Source organism: Mandrillus leucophaeus, unplaced genomic scaffold (genome assembly GCF_000951045.1).
Source record: "Mandrillus leucophaeus isolate KB7577 unplaced genomic scaffold, Mleu.le_1.0 Scaffold1097, whole genome shotgun sequence".
NCBI lineage: Eukaryota > Metazoa > Chordata > Mammalia > Primates > Cercopithecidae > Mandrillus > Mandrillus leucophaeus.
Window position 1 is genome coordinate 166,681 of NW_012099176.1, and position 17,483 is coordinate 184,163.

The 17,483-nt window shown below is 35.9% G+C and overlaps 1 protein-coding gene across 1 annotated transcript in view; it reads right to left on the reverse strand.

The window, feature by feature from the left end:
* CEP350 (centrosomal protein 350kDa) overlaps nucleotides 1-17,483 on the reverse strand; it is a 139,460-nt gene that overhangs the window by 13,268 nt on the left and 108,709 nt on the right. Inside the window, 7 exon segments of the mRNA XM_011989570.1 lie at nucleotides 1,038-1,160; nucleotides 3,823-3,969; nucleotides 4,066-4,473; nucleotides 5,388-7,390; nucleotides 9,227-9,309; nucleotides 11,714-11,853; nucleotides 15,275-15,453. Coding sequence (XP_011844960.1) covers nucleotides 1,038-1,160; nucleotides 3,823-3,969; nucleotides 4,066-4,473; nucleotides 5,388-7,390; nucleotides 9,227-9,309; nucleotides 11,714-11,853; nucleotides 15,275-15,453 — 3,083 coding nt within the window.

Consider the following 17,483-nt stretch of genomic DNA (forward strand, 5'->3'; position numbering starts at 1 on the left):
GTCAGGAGTTTGAGACCAGCGTGGCCAACATGGCGAAACCCTGTCTGTACTAAAAATACAAAAATTAGCTCGACGTGGTTGCAGGTGCCTGTAATCCCAGCTACTTGGGAGGTTGAGGCACGAGAATCACTTGAACCTGGGAGTCAGAGGCTGCAGGGAGCGGAGATTGAGCCACTACACTCCAGCCAGGGTGACAGAGAGCGAGACTCTGTCTCAAAAAAAATAAATAAATAAAAAATAAGGCATAAGAATGATAAACTATAAAATACTAAGCAAATGTTATCTAGTACAGTTATTACTGAGTAAATGAAACACTAGAGAGGTACATACATGAGAACGGTGATAAATTTAAGTATTACACTTTTTTTCATTATATAAATGTCAATATAGATAAGATAAAAGGTCCAGAATTAAAATGTTCAGAGTTAAACCTGAATTTTTTTTTTTTTTTGATAAACACTTTTCTAATGTTACAGAAATATATTGCAAAACCAAATAAATCCTATCCAGGGAATGTTCTGGATAATGATAATAGTGATGAGGTAACAGCTAATATTTACTGAATTATATATGAGGACCTATTCTAAGTGCTTTACACATATACTCATTTAATGTTCCTAATAACTTTATCAGGTAAGTACTATTATTGTTACCTTCACTTTGCATAAAAATGTTAGATAAATTTGTCCAAGATTACACATCAAGTAAGTGGCAAAACAAAGATTTAAACGTGGGCAGTCTGGCTCCAGAGTCCACACTGGTCTCTTTTCAATTCACTACCTTAAACTTTGCTTCCATTCGAGTTAATTTCTCAAGTTCTACATAAAATACTACTGATCAAGTTAAATGTTCATCTACTGAGTACAAAAGAAAATAATCAACAAAACTGAGGGGTAGAAATGCAGCAAGTAAAGGTTTTAAGATTTTAATACCACAGACTTAAGAATAATTCTATCCCTTTTCCTTTTAGAATCTAACTACATTCTGAGTTTAAAAGATATGGTCAAAATAAAAACAGTTTGGTTGTATACACTGACCAGGATATGATCCACTCGGTCTCTTTTCTTTCTTCCAAATTTCATCATTTTCTGCCAATCTGTTTTGTGGTTTGGCTCCTTTTTAAGACTGAACAACTTGAGTACTTCACTTGCTATGAAGCTCTGTGGAAATAAGACAAATACACGAAACACAAACAACAGAATTTCTGAGTTTCATGTGTTTACAATGCAGTAAACAGATTCGTGCTAAGAATATAGTATTTACAATAAAATATCATACAAATTTCTTCCACTTACAGTTCCACATAGCAATTTGAAGGGAAAAGCATTCCAAATGCTGAGACTTTATTCACTTACGAAACATATAAAAGTAAAACCTAGCTGGGCACGGTGACTCACGTCTGTAATCCCAGCACTCTGTGACGCCAAGGCAGGAGAATCACTTGAGCCCAAGAGTTGAGACCAGCCTAAGCAACATAGTGAGAGACCTCATCTCTACAAAAAATATATAAAATTAGCTGGGCATGATGGTACATGACTGTAGTTCTGGCTACTCAGGAGGGTGAGGTGGGAGAATTGATTGAGCCCAGGAGGTCCAGACTGCAGTGAGCTGAGATTGCACCACTGCACTCCAGCCTAGGTGACAAAGTGAGATCTTGTCTAAAAATCACAATAAAGTAAAACCCGCTGATTAACCTGCAAAGAAAAATTACTTTAGAGTTTACTTAAGAACTACCATGCTGGGTGCGGTGGCTCATGCCTGTAATCCCAGCACTTTGAAAGACCGAGGCGGCGGATCACCTGAGGTCGGGAGATCAAGATCAGCCTGACCAACATGGAGAAACCCCGTCTCTACTAAAAATACAAAATTAGCCGGGTGGGGTAGTGCATGCGTGTAATCCCAGCTACTCGGGAGGCTGAGGCAGAAGAATCGCTTGAACCCAGGAGGCGGAGGTTGCAGTGAGCTGAGAACACGCCATTATACTCCAGCCTGGGCAGCAAGAGTGAAACGCCATCTCAAAAACAAAACAAAACAAAACAAAACAAAAAAACAAAAAACCTACCATTAGCTAACTTCAAGCTGGCAAAACTACTAAAGAAAGCATAAAATAAATCTCTGAATTGGAAAAATCTCAAAGAAATTTTTGGGGACAATGTAATGTGAGAAAAGCAAAGACTTTATCTGGGATAGTTTATTTTGAAGCACCAAAACTCAAATATGTTAAATTAAAAAATATCAACACTTCAGTATGAGAAGCATAATAATTTTACTACTAACAATATTTGAACTATCACCCTTAAAAACTTTACAAAATGCTATGTCAATACTAAAATTTGTGGGCATTTATTGTACGCTATATTGATGCATGTAGTTTGATTGTTGGTATATATTATGTATCTTGTCTCACCTCAACTTAATGTTATTAATAATTTATTTTGTTACTTTTATGGTTGTTCTGTTAAAAAAACAATGTTCTTAACAGGGGAAGGGACACATTTATGAATCAGAATCACCTGGAAAGGTTCTCAAAGTACCAATGTGCCCGCAAATTCCATCACTCCCTACCTGTTCACAGACACACATAGCATTCAAGCATTTATCAATTGTGGAAGGGTAGAAGGAATGGAGTATACAGTGTGTTTTTAAAAAGCTACTTACTTTAAGCCAGGGGCTGGCCAACTTTTTCTGTAAAACATCAGACTGTAAATATTTTAGGCTTTGTGGGCCATGTGGTCTTTGTCACAACTATTCAATTCCACTGTTGTAGCAGAAAAGCAGCCATATATAACATGTAAACAAATAGGTATGGCTGCGGTCCAACAAAGCTTTATTTATAAAAACATACAAGGGCCTGGATTTGGCTCAGGGGCCATAGTTTGCCAACCCCTGAGGTAAGCATACATCCCATCTCATAAATATCTGTTGGTGTTCTATCAGTATAAAATATTTTTAAAGGCTTTCTGTGATCCAGTAAGTTTGGGAAATACAACTTTAAAGCTTTGTTACTCAGCGTGGTCCTGGGACCAGCAGGACCAGCATGACTTGAGAGCTTGTTGGAAATGTAGAATTTCAGGTCCTACTCCAGACCTACTAAATCAGAATCTCCATTTTAACAAGATCCTCAGATCATTCACATGCACATTAAAAGTTGAGAATCACTGCTCTGGAAATATAACCTTTCCTGTAAGGAAACATGTGACTAGGCAGAACAGATTGCCACCAATGTGACTTTAAAATTCGCAGTCCTTGTAGCTTCTGGGCAAGGGTCTACAACGGTTTCTTAGATAACAAAATAAATATTTTTATGTATTATATTATTATCCTACATAGTTCAAAACCACATTACCAATTTGAAACCTCCAAAGTCAAAGATAGAGAAGTAACATCTATGTGTCCAGGGCTGGCATACTGAAAAGACATATATATGACATGTATTCACATGTACTTTTAGAACATTATACCTGTCTCTAAAGCCCCCCAAACTTACCTAAAACTCCTATGAGTTGCAATAATTTATCTCCCTAGGTATTTCCTAATTTTTCTTAAATATTATAATTATGTATATAGAGAAAATGACTGGTAATTTTTTTTTTTTTTTTTTTTTGCACAAACTTGAGGATTCAGCCCTTTCACTCACTCCAATCTTTCCACTGTTCATGGATTCAGTGAGTCAACAAATCTTTATTGAATACCCACTATGGAACAGGTCCTGAAGACACAAAGGTTAATAATACAGAAGAGCACCTGCTTTTACAACATTTATAGATATGTGTAAATGAACAGCAAGTCAAAAAAGAAGACACTTTATAGTCTGCAGTTTACCTTGATTTCATCAAGGTTATTTGGATTTTTCACTCGTCGGAAATAACTAGAGTTGATTCTACATGGCTTCATCCAGACAGGCTGATTTAAGTTGGGATCCTCAGCAAATATTTCCTCAAAAATCTCTTTTGTTAAATCAAAAACCGCCTTGATAAAGAGAAACAAAACAAAATGGCTAAGAATCAAATTTCAGACAATGGGAAAGAAGTTTAAAAACTAAAATTATCCTTTTATTTTACCTACCTGTTTGTAGACCCTTTTGCTAGTGCTTTCTATATCTAGACCTTTACTGGCACAGCCAAGCAGTTTTGTAGGAATACTGATGCTATGAAGATCATGGCCTAATTCTTTCCATTTCCAAAGTTCTTCTGCTGCATTATGTACAAGAATCTCTACTTCCTCTGCAGTATGGGGGACTGCCAATAATGTTTCACATGGTTGTTGGGTTACTCTTTTAGATTCTGCCATTAGAGGTACAATGGTTTCGTCTGCCTTATTTTTTTGGATCTTGTGAGAAGAGCTCAAACCAAAGTCTTCATCAAACCAGTCTTGATCATCTCCTAATGTGCTCAGGAACTCCCGGCTGAGCTCAAGTTCAGCAAGTCTCTTAGCAAGTTCTTCCTGCCCACTGGCACCAAATACTGGGCTCTCCTATAGAAATGGAACCATTCAAACAGAGCACCATTTAGGGACCTCATATCATTTTTTAAAAATAAAGACAGAGTAAATGTACTATTTATATATTTAATATTTCTCTGTAAGTAAGCAGAATAAAAAAAATATGGTGGCTACTCATAAACAATCTTAAGAAAAAGTTATCCTGTTCCCTCAATTCTACTTATATAAACCTTACACATAATTGAATTTTTATAAAATGCTTATTGATTAGGGCTCTCCCCACTTTTTGTATGATCATTATTCTGTTTCTAAACAACTGTCCATCTATGGGATATGGAAATGGGATATAAAATTTCTCACCTCTGGTGACCATCTGGCTCAAGTTACTCAAAGTCATTACTTTTGCTCAACTGTCCATGGGCAACATAAACAAGCTGATGGTCTGAGTGCATGTCATAGTGGATATATTTCATTTTACCAGAATCAACATCACAACTACTAACCTCTGCAGGCCAACCATGACTGAGTAGACATGTAAACAAACAATTTCACAGGCAAAAAAGAATTGGGTGGTGAGCCACTGGAAAACTCCATGGAATGAATTTGTTCAGTGAATCTGGAAGGAGATGTAATTTGTGGACAGTACAGGGGTTGTCAACTAAGCAGTTTAAATGGGTATTTTAGTTCCCCAAAACCTGCCAGTGCTTGTGACAACCCTATATTGACTACTCATGACATAATAGAGGACAATTACACTTCAGCCAGAGAAACAGCTACAAGGCCTTTAAAAACTTGTATAGTGATCCTTCTCTAATAAACAACAAGTCAAGGAAAAAAAAAAACCTATCAGGAGTTACAGAATTAAAATGTACTATATAGGCAAGGTAAGTTGCCTTGTTAAAAGTGTCAAAAGGTATACTGATATTTTTTCTAGATGAAATACTCACTGGTCTGGGACACATATCTGGAGAGGAAATCTCTTCTTTCTCATCTTCCAATTCAGATCTTAAGAAGCAACTTGAAACACTTGGTGACTGTTCCTCAACATTTTGGGATAGGTCTTGGGGTGTTACTTTCTTTTGGTCATCACCAAGAAGCTCCTGATTGCTAAGCTGGATTTTCTCATCTCGGGTTTTTTTGATTTGTTGTAGTTGATTGACTGTGTCCTTTACAAAAACTTTTAGTAAACTGTCTGTCAGTAAGCTGATTGTTTCCAGTTGTTCTTTTGACTTTTTTTCCTCATTTAGTGATGACTTCAGTTGGGCTTCCAGCTGGTTTTTTTCTCTTGTTAAAAGATCCAGAAGTGGTGTAGAAAGCTTTTCTGAAGTTTTAGCACATAGGTTGTCTTCCTGTTCTGTAAACTGCTGTTGCTTCTGCAATTCTTCAGAAAAGGTATTGTCTAAAGTATTGTCTTCTGCAGCAATGGAAACCTTTTCTGTGGCATCAGAAATGAGGTCTTTGTTTTCCTTTGAAGAAATCTGTGAATCCACTGAAGACTGCTGGTGAACATGGGCTTCAAGTACCCCAGAAATGTCCTGTATGTTGTCTGTTTCTATTTTAAGGCTTCTATTTCTATTAACTGAGGCTTCTATATCATTCACACTAGGTAGGGATTTCTCATAAAAATATTCACTGGCATCCTTTTCTCTGTCTTTTGGACCCTCTGTATCATTCTGCTCTTGATTATAGTACTGATATTGTTCATCTGAGTAAGAGTCTTCATCTTCATTAACATCTACATAGTCATCAAAGTTTTCTGGAATGTGAGATATTTTTTGAGGAGGAGCAAAAATACCATGCTTTTCTTTGCACTCAAAATATGCAATGCCATCATATGTTCCATTGTTATTTCCTTCAGGTTTATCTAACTCCACTCCCGCCCAAAATCCTTTAGCAAAACTAGTCTCACCTTTGAATCGAAGAATTCCTGGCTGAACATTTCCAATCAACACCCTATCACCAATGTGGAAATCAAATAACTCATCTGCAGTAGGAACTGAAGCCAAGGAAGGGGATTCAGTAACTTGCTGTTCATGCTCCACATCGCTGCGCTCCTTACTTTTCATCAGCTCAGTAGGGGACTTGAGTTCCAATAGCCTGTCAGAGTGAACACTGCTATGGATAGAAAGGCTTTTCTCACTTAGGCACTCACTGATTTCCTCATTACTACCAAAGCTAGTGGCTCCACTTGTAGAGCTCCTCATTGGCTGTGGCTTATCTCTGCAAGACTGAGAGTCTTTCCTGAGTGACAGCAAAGATGACACCTCAAAATCATCTTTGTATAATTCAGCTGAAATTTCTTTCTTGAAAGAAGACACTTCAAAATCTTCAGAGTATGGTATCTCTTTAGGAGCAAAAAGATGTTCTGACCAAGACAAATCTTTCTCCTTTGTGTTCTTTTGTTCATGAATGTCTTTCCCTGATTGGATGTTTGGACTATGATTCACATCTTGATCTGACTGTCTCTCTTTCAACATTTCCTCACTTTTATGGAGATTTTCAATAGCTAATCCAACTAGGTCTTTCTGAACATTTTCAGAATCCAAAGGAAGATCTTTCTTTGAAAGAATTTCAGATGAGTCTCCCTGTTCTAGGACTAATTTCAGTAAGACACCAGATTTACCTTCTTTAGAAAAGGCATCTTCAATCTTACTCTTCTTCAATTTTGTGTATTCTATTTCTTGTATTTCTGATTTTTTACTAGATTCTTCAACCTTGCCATCTGACACATCAAGAATTCTACTAGCGGCATTTAATTCTTTGAGAAGATGTAATGCAGGTACATTTTCTAGAGAATCTCCAGATTCTTCCCTGATTTTCCTTGATGATCTGAGAACTGGAGATGGGGTATGAAAACATTCTGTTCGACTGTCCCATTCATTTACTCTCTTTGCATATGCAGATAAAGACCTTTCTGATACGGATCTCTCAGAATCTGACAGTGAAGCATCTTAAAGAAAAAACAAATCACCACATCAAAATGATTTAATCACAATCTTTCAATTTTGTGGACCAAAGTTTAGAGAAAAGCCAAATTTTAGTGGGGGGAAAAAAAACCTCTAGTCAATAAATATGACTTGTTTTGGCTACTTTGTAAGTTTTTCTTTTAATAGAATATCATCTGTATCAACATTTAAAATTGCTTAAAATTCTAAAGTTTGGAATAATTTCTTAAGCATTGTCTTAACTTATAAAGTGAAGAAAAATATATCTAAGTTGATGGAGCCATTGCTTTGCACATTCATCCTCAAATCATGCAAAAATAGAACTGTATGATGGTTATTACAAACATTTTTCAAACAGGAAACTAGTGAAGGAGAAACAGACTTCCATATATACTTCTAAAAGAATACATTTTCCTAGGAGGTTCAACTAAGCTCTTGAATTAAAAAGAAAATAGATCAACTATTTCTGCAAATATAGCACTTTAAGAGCTAAACTTGCAAAATATGATCAAAGTACAATATAATGAGCTAATAAACCAAGAGTTAAAAGTTTTAAATTCAAATATCTTTTTTTTTTTTTTTTTTTTTAAGAGCAAGAATCTTGCTCTGTCACCTAAGCTGGAGTGCAGTGGTCACAGCTCTGCGTAGCCTTGAACCTGGGCTCAAGCAATCCTTAGCCTCAGCCTCCTAAGTACCTGGGATTATAGGCACAAGCCACTGTGCCTAGCCAAATCTCTCTTTTGTCACTGATGTTTCTTTGCGCCTCAGTTTTATTTTCTCACTGAATTGCGTTTTATTTTTTTGAGATAGTGCCTCACTTTGTCACCCAAGCTGGAGTGCAGTGGCTGATCACAACTCACTTCTTGGGAATTCTTGGGTATAAGCGATCTTCCTGCCTCAGCCCCACAAATAGCTGGGACTATACGTGTGCACCACCATGCCCAGCTAATTCTGTATTTTTTGTAGAGATGGGAGTTTCACCAGACTGCCCAGGCTGGTCTCAAACTCCTGAGCTCAAGTGATCTGCCTACTTCAGCCTCTCAAAGTGTGGGGATTATAGGCGTGAGCTGCTGCACCTAGCCTACATTTTATTTTCAATAATTAACTTTCTTTCGGTTAAACTGAAAAAATGTATACAGCTATTTACCTGAGAAACAGTTAGGCTGAAAATATACATAACCAGATAAAAAATCTGGTTAGGGGAAATTTAGAGATGCTGATGATATACTCAGCTATTTAATCATTATGTTTTGGTTTTTCTAATAAATTTTGAACAATAAAGACTGATTCAGCTGAGTGTGGTGGCTCATGCCTGTAATCTCGGCACTTTGGCTGAAGTGCTGGTAATTTTCAACCAGGCTGAGGTGGGAGGACTGCTTGAACCCAAGAGTTCGAGACCAGCCTGGGCAACAATGGTGAGACACCCATCTCTTAAAAAAACAAAGAAAGATGAGCTGGGTGTGGTGGCATGTGCCTGTGATCCTGGTCCTGGTTACTTGGGAGGCTAGGATGGGAGGATTGCTTGAGCCCAGGAGGTCAAGGCTGCAGTAAGCTATGATCATGCCATTGCACTCCAGCTTGGGTGATAAGAGTGAGACCCTGTCTCAAACAAACAAACAAAAAAACCCAAAAAACCAAACCAACCAAACAAAAAGGATTCATATAATTTACACGTAGCCAATAAATCACTTTAAAATATAAAAGTAACTTTAAAATGTTAAATAATGTAATTAAGAAATTCACTTTTTAATAAAAAAGCTATAGAGGTAGAATTTTGTAGGCCTCTGCATAAATCCTTAGACTATGTAGCTACAAGTTAATTATTTTCTCTAGTTACATACCAACATGTTCAGCAATAGACTCCAGGGATCCTCTAGAACGTTCTGAGTCTGTCAGTGATTTCCAATTCTTTGCCGTTTCAGATCTGATGTATAAAAATTAATGAGCAGAAATAAATATATTACTATAATAACTGGTAACAAAAAGCAGACATTCTTAGACAACTGCTTCTTTCCTCTTCTCCACAGTAGGTATGTCAATCTATGCCACTTTCATCAAGCCTATTTCTAATTCTCATCACTCTCACTAAATGAGCTTGCCTTTGTCACTAAATGACAAAAACAGAGGCCATCAGGCATGAACTTTACCTTCAAACTTTTACCTACAAGTTTATCCATATTCACAGCCATCCTAACTGCCTTTCCTCCTGTCTGTAGGATGAAAAGTTGTCTCTCTCTCATTTGTTCAAAGCTATTTGTTCAAACCACTCCCTATTACTGTCCTCTCTTGTTCTTTATAGATAACAGAAGAGGCTACATTCACTCTCTTTATTTTCTTGACTTCATTTGCTAAACTGTAATACTTGGCTTTTACTTCCTACCTTTTTATAATGCCCTAAAATGTTGCTATTTTATCATCTTGAGTACCTGGCTCCCATTTATTCCCTCTGAATGCTATCTCCTCTGGGTGATTTATGGCTTCAACCACTATCTATGTGCTTATCATCCTCATAGTTCTAACTCTGTTAACTTTCCACATAGTTTCACTTAAACAACAGGCACTTAAAATTAACACTTAAAACCAAAATCATAAGCCTCCCACAGAAAACCACCTTTTCCATTTACATTAATGAAACCATGACCCAATCAACTACCTAAGAGAAACCTGGGATTCATCTTAGACTTGCCCTGCTACCCCATCTAGCACTTTAACTAGTCAAGTCTACGTGTGTTTTTTTTTTTTTTTTCTTCTTAATCCTTCACTATCCTAAAATATGTCTCCTATTTTCTATTCTTAATACTGGTTACTTGAGGTCTGGCTTCAGACTATTTTTCTTCCTGTTTCCAAGCTTACTCTTTTCTATCTTTCCTCTATATTGTGGTCAGAAAGATTTCTGTAAACACAAATATGACTGTGTCACTCTGGTTAAAATCCTTCAGTAGCTTGATTAAGAAAATTACAAAGCCATTCAATAACGTATTATGTAGAAATTAAAATGTACACTTCATAATATAATGGAAAAATACATATGTAACAAAAACACACACAAAATCTGAGCATAAAAAATCCTAGAAGGAAACATATCTAATTGTTGACATTTGCTATTTTGGGATATTTAGGTATGATATGATTTAAACTCTTTTCTTTTTACTGCTTCCCTAGAAATAGTAACAACAATAATAGCAGCAGCTAATGCACGATGCTTACTGTGTCCTATGCCCTGTTAAGTCTTTTAACCCTCATAACAAGTGTATTAATCAGGTATTATTATTACTCCTTTTTAATAGGGTATGAATCCCTATTAAAAAACTGAAGCACAGAGGGGTTAAATAACTTGCCCACAGTTACAGAACCAGCTAGAAATGGAGCCAGGATTCAAATTTAGGTAATGCTAAATTAATTGTAATGAGCCTGCAATACCTCTCTAACAAAAATGGCCCAAAATACTTTTTAAAGAAACCTTCAAAGGCTCCACATTTTCTAAAAGGTAAAACACAAACTGCTAAGAACAAATGAGTACAAGGTTTTCACAGTTTGGCTTTTATTTATTGTTCCTTCTGCTAACTCCAGCAATATCCTATTATGTTCAGCTTCTATGATATGCCAATCTGGTTTTTTTTTTTTTTTTTTGCTTTTAGTCATTCATGAATAACATTCTTTCTGAAATGACCCCTATTTCTCAATTGAACTGATCTGTCTAACCTTTTTGTTCAAAATTTTGTTTAAATATTATAACCTGACTTCCTAATACACAATATTATATATTCTAATGTTGCAACTTAGTATCTTCTGTATTTGCTTACTGACCGCATACCATTCCATCACTTGCAGAGAACCATCATTTACTGAGTTATTCATCCGTTTTTGGACACAAAAATTGTTTCCAATGTTTTATTATATAAAGAATGTTCTGATAAATATATTCATGCAAATAGAGATTTTCAGTACCCCACATTTTCTCAATTTAGACTTCCAGAAATACATTACTGGGTCAAAGGTTACAGACTTATTTTTGACTTTTGAAACATAGCCAAACTGTTTTTTTCAAAGGTCCACATCAACTTATGCTACTACTAGCAATGTTGGAAAGTACCATTTTCATTGTACCCATCAGACTGCAGGATTAAAAATGTATTTTAAAATCAATACCTTACATATGTAATTTTTAATTGTAATACATAACAGTTTTAATTCACTGACACTAAAAATAGAAAATAATATTTTTACTTCTATAATTTCAGTTACTTAAAAGGTAACTTCTACTGAAAATATTCCCTTATTCCTTTTCCAAACAAGGCAGAATACAGACAGTTATCAAAAATTTCTACCTGTGTAGTGGTGTGAGGGGTTTGATCTTGGGTTTTTCAGAAGCTGAGGAGAGTGTTTTAATCTGAGGCTTGGCTGTTGGTGATGTTTCCAAATCTCGGCTAAGCTCGGCTTCAGTTTTCTTAATAAATTCATCATACGACTAAGTTCAGAAAAATCAGAGGAGTCACTAGGCATAATTTTTAAAACTTATTTTAAATTATAAAATAGTATACTTTAAGGTAAAATACTCAAACAATAAAGAAGATGCAATATAAAATCTCCCTCCTTGCCCCCTCAGCGTCATTCTCCAGAACTCTATAGTTATTTGCACATCCTTCTCAAAATAATCTATAAGCAAGATATATAATTGTAATTCCAGTATCAATTAAGAAACGACATTGTGAATCTACAGAAATTTAATACGATGAAGCAATAACTCATACCTTGCCACATTAAAAAACTTCTTTGACTATATTTGCTAAAGAGTGTACTATTACTTTCTTGATATTTTTAAGAAGTTAGCCATTCTGTTCTGAGTTTCAATGGCAGTAAGTTTCTTATGGGCTAAGTAAGGGATACAAATTGTAAAAAGAGAAAGGTATAGTTGACAGTATGATAGTTCAGAAATACAAAGAAAAAAAAAAAACACAAAACTTTCCTGGTTATTACCCATTCTTTGTAAACAAAACTTTACTAATTTATAATTTGCATGAAATATAAGGGAATCCCTCCATCTCATATTATCATTCCTTAGTTTTCTGGGCTGAAGTCCTTACTTTTACAGCTCTCACTATTTGAAATTAGTGTTTTGTTCAAAACTGTATGTCTGGTACGTAATGTCCTATTCACAATGTCTGGTCCAAAGTAGCCTATCAATACATATTTATAGACTGAACTAATGGATGGATGGATGCTTGTCAACTGCTACGGATCCCTAAAATCTGGGCTGAAATCACTACTTTTACAACTCTCATCATCCATGTTACCTTCATCTGAATTGTCAACATTTTGTTAAAGTAACTCCTGGTATTAAACCTACACCACAGCTAGGTGTTCTAGCTCAGTAGGTATACATGAGGACTATGACTACTAAGATCTGAAAGCTATACATTTATGAGTACAGTCCATTTATTAAATCTGTGATCAAATAAAATCCAATAGATTTTTTATATTAACTGCTATGTATTATATATATCTCTCTCATATACTGTAATTTAAAAAGTTAAATACAGAATTTTCTTTTGTCTTTGTTTACGCCATTAAGTAGAATGCTGGAAGAGATGGATCATATGGCACTTCTCTAGAGGGCTCTTTTCTGACTGACATAGTTATTAAGGAACATTTTTGAGCAATACCATTCATTCTAATAGTACTTTATCTCCAACAGTTACTTCAATGACTCATTAGCTGACGTATAAGATGAAATCCAAATTCATCAGTTTTACTTCTAAGGTCCTGAATATAATCTGTATTTTTAAATTTTATTTCCACTTCTTTCCAGCATGAACTCCCCAGTATGGTCATTGTATCTTAATCACTTTTCCTACTCTAACCATTGTGTAAGTTACAATCCCTATTCCATCTGTGTACTGTGTACCTGTTTAAATGTTTATTTTCTCCAGATCTATTAACAGGCCTCTTTTCTATGTGGAAGACAATACAATGGTAAAGGCACAGAATTTAAAATTAGAACTAGATTAAAATCCTAGTTTCACCATTTATGAGCTGTGTATCCTTGGATAAATCATTAATCTCACTGAAACTCAGTTTCCTTACCTGTAAAAGAGGGATAATAATACTCACACCTTGTTGTGAGGATTAAATGAAAAATATGTGTAATTAGCTGAGCTCTTGGCACATAAATAGGCATCTGAATATTTGATGATTAAATTAATAGCGGTAGGAGAAGCATGTGTTTGCTGTTATGTAACAAGGACCAAAAGGTGGAAATTGAAAGGACAGAAATTTTGGCTAAATACAACAAAGAGCTCTTCTAATACTTAGAGCACTTAGAGTTTAACACGGAAACCAATTAGCTCGAAATTTTGAAAATTCCTATTACTGGAAGTGTTCAGGTAGAAGTTGAATGATGTTCTCTGGTGATGAGATGAGAAGGGATTCTTGCAATAAGTAGGAGATTCAGTCTGATTCTACAATGAACGTCATGTTCTAGGAACACGGGGTTGGCAGAATGTGTGTAATAGAAAAGCAGAATGTGTGTAATAGAAAAGCAGTGTGAGGCAGAACATCTAAGAGACTACGAAGACAGTAGAGGCAAGAGGTCATAAGGGCCCCAACTAGCCTGGAGGCAGTAGGAATGGAAAGGAACAAACAAGAAACTTTATAAAAAAATCCATGAGAACTAGTGACTGAATGGACAGGGAAAAACAGAATAAGGAAGACATCCCAGCCTGGGACAGAATCAGGAAGGCTGCTACAGCTTGGGGGAAAATTCAAGTTAAGTTATCATTTAGAATCTATTCAAACAGTACAAAGAGTTGTACTATTTAATAAGTTGTGTGGCATGAAATACCATTCTGTGAAATAAGGGAAGGGAAGGGGAAAAGGGAAGGGAAGGGGAAAGGGGAAAGGGGAAGGGAAGGGGAAAAGGGAAAGGGGAAGGGGAAGGAGGAAAGAAAAGGAGAAAAAAAGGGGAAAGGGAAAGGGGAAGGAAGAGCAAAGAAGAAAGTTGGGGAAGGGAAGCAGCAACAATTCCAAACGCTGAAATTATTTACCTGGTAGTTCTCTGCTTACAAGGGTATAGATACCAATCTTTCTTTCAAAGGCCTAATCTTTCTTCTTTAGGGAAAAAAAAAAAATCTAATACTTTATTTTAATATTTATTTTTTAGAGGTGGGGGTCTTGCTATGTTACCCAGGCTGGAGTGCAGTAGCTATTCACAGGTGCAATCATGGTGCACTACAGCCTCAAACTCCTGGCTTCAAGCAATTCTCCTGCCTCAACCTCCTGAGTATCTGGGACTTCAGAACACACCACTATATATAGCCAATTTTAATATTTATTTTAATACTTATTTTAATATTTAAATTTAAAATTTAATGTTTAGGCTGGGCACGGTGGCTCATGCCTGTAATCCAGCACTTTGGGAGGCCGAGGTGGGTGGATCACGAGGTCAGGAGATCGAGACCATCCTGGCTAACATGGCGAAACCCCGTTTCTATGTATTGTATACTAAATATACAAAAAATTAGCCGGGCATGGTGGCAGGCGCCTGTAGTCCCAGCTACTCAGGAGGCTGAGGCAGAAGAATGGTGTGAACCCAGGGGGCGGAGCTTGCAGTGAGCACAAATTGCTCCACTTATCACTCCACTGAACTCCAGCCTGGGTGACAGAGTGAGACTCTGTCTCAAAAAAAATAAAAATAAAAAACAAATAAAATTTAATGTTTTAAGCAAGAATGTCCTTAGACACCCTCAGATTTTTTTTTAAGAGACTAAAATGTGGCACCACACTAATAATGAAGAATCCTAATCCATTACTTTATTAACAACATTAAAAACATTTTAGACGTCACATACACATTAGCCTTGACATTAAACCCCTTTCTTCCTATGTCTAACCTCTAACTGCTTGATCAGACTGGCTTCTTGGGCTTTCAGTCTTTCCTTTTGCCTTTTTTTCTGTTCCTTCTTCAACTGGTTCACAACTGATTTTCTTTTCCGCAATTCATCCTTCAGAGCTCTGATCCTACCTTCAATGTCACTCTGGTCAGATGTAGTTTCTGAAAGAGATACAAAATCTTTTATTTATAATTTTGACTTAAGCATAATGTTAACTCAGTAACTACTAATAAAAAGCTGTAATGTAATATTCCATTTAAATAAAGCCAATCTAATAATTAAAATATGAGCTTCTGAAAAAAATGTATTACTGAAATGCATCCCTATAATTTCCCCCCCTGCCACACACACTTTATTTTTGGCTTGGTTCCTCCTATTTATTTTCACTTTCTAATTGTACTACTTGAAATTATAAATAAATCTTGAGATACGCTGTCTTGGTAAGACATGCAGCTGGAAGTTGAGAAATTTTTAGACTGATGAAATTTGGATATTCTGCAAGAAATTACTTCTGGTGACAAGATAATCATATTTAACTGTCTCTTGCCTTGGTTATTAATACATAATTTAATAGTTTTTAAGTCATATTAAAATCAAACTAGAGTTTTACCACTTCAAATTGCTTGTGATTCATTAGCTGATGGCTTAATATCACATTAAAAAGAGAGAAATTATAAAGAAATAGACTCTGCTGTAATCTTTCTTTGAAAGCTCTCAAAATATTTAAAATAAATGAAAGGAAGCTAGTTAAATCTTTCCTCTCCAACAGTTCACATATACAAGACGTCTACTCATAGCAACATCATGAAAAGGATATTTCATTATAATGTGTCATACACATGCTATGAAAACAAACAGGTATCATTTAAAGACACTGCTTATTTCACTACACATGGAAATTACATAGCATAGGAATTACTGTTCCTCACACCTCCCTCAATCACACAATGGTGTCATTTTCATACACTAATGTTGAGTGAGACATTTAATAGTCTTACAATAGAAATAATATCATACACAAATCTTAAGACTCAGACTTAACATTACGTCAAAGACCAGGATTCTATCAGTTACTTCAGGTTAAACTGCATAAGAGCTAGTTATAGAAGTTATTTAAATGCAAAAAGATTACAAATGTCTTTTTAATAGTGTGGTCGGTCTAAATATCTGAATAAGAAATAATAAAATGTGAGTTCCTGTCACTTCTATGACACTGAGCTAAGGCATACTAGGAAAGTTAGGCTTGTTTTATATTAGTGGTGGCATCATACTGAGCCCTTAGCATAGGCAAGGCTCAATTATTTACTTATGTAGTTCCAAAATTATTATTTTGATAAGATTTTGTAGACCACTACACTCTTACAGGCTTAGTTTCAATTTTGCCCCCAAAATAACTATTTTAAATTAATATTTTAAAAAATTGTACACACCAGCAGTGATTTTCTAATAAAAAAATATATTTACCATCTATGGTTGAAGATTTAATAGCAGGCGATGAAAAACTTGGGGTTTTTAGATGAAAGACCTTGGAAAATGTTTATGTTTTTAAGTACTAAAGAAACCAAACACAGGCCGGGCGCACTGGCTCACACCTATAATCCCAGCAGTTTGGGAGGCCAAGGTGGGCAGACTAATGAGGTCAGGAGTTCGAGACTACCCTAGGCAGCATGGCAAAACCCCATCTCTACCAAAAATACAAAAATTAGCCGGGTGTGGCAGCATGCACCTGTAGTCCCAGCTACTCAGGCAGCTGAGACAGGAGGATCATTTAAGCCCAGGAGGCAGAGGTTGAAGTAAGCTGAGATCATGCCACTGCATTCCAGCTTTGGCGACAGGGCTAGAGACTGTCTCAAAACAAAATAACCTGCTAGAATAACTTGTTTTTAAAAAATGAGTTTCTGATTATTTGACATACACTGATTATATTAGCTTGGTTGATAAAACTCTCCATCATTTAAGTAAAGGTATTAAAACTTTACTACATTAATATCTGCCACTTCTACAAATACTGAATATAAATAATGTCATCTTGAATAGTGAATCTGTTTTTTAGAAACCTCAGAGCTACTTTTTTTTTTTTTTTTTTTTTGAGACGGAGTCTTACTCGCGTGTCACCCAGCCTGGAGTGCAGTGGCGCGATCTCGGCTCACTGCAAGCTTTGCCTCCTGGGTTTACGCCATTCTCCTGCCTCAGCCTCCCGAGTAGCTGG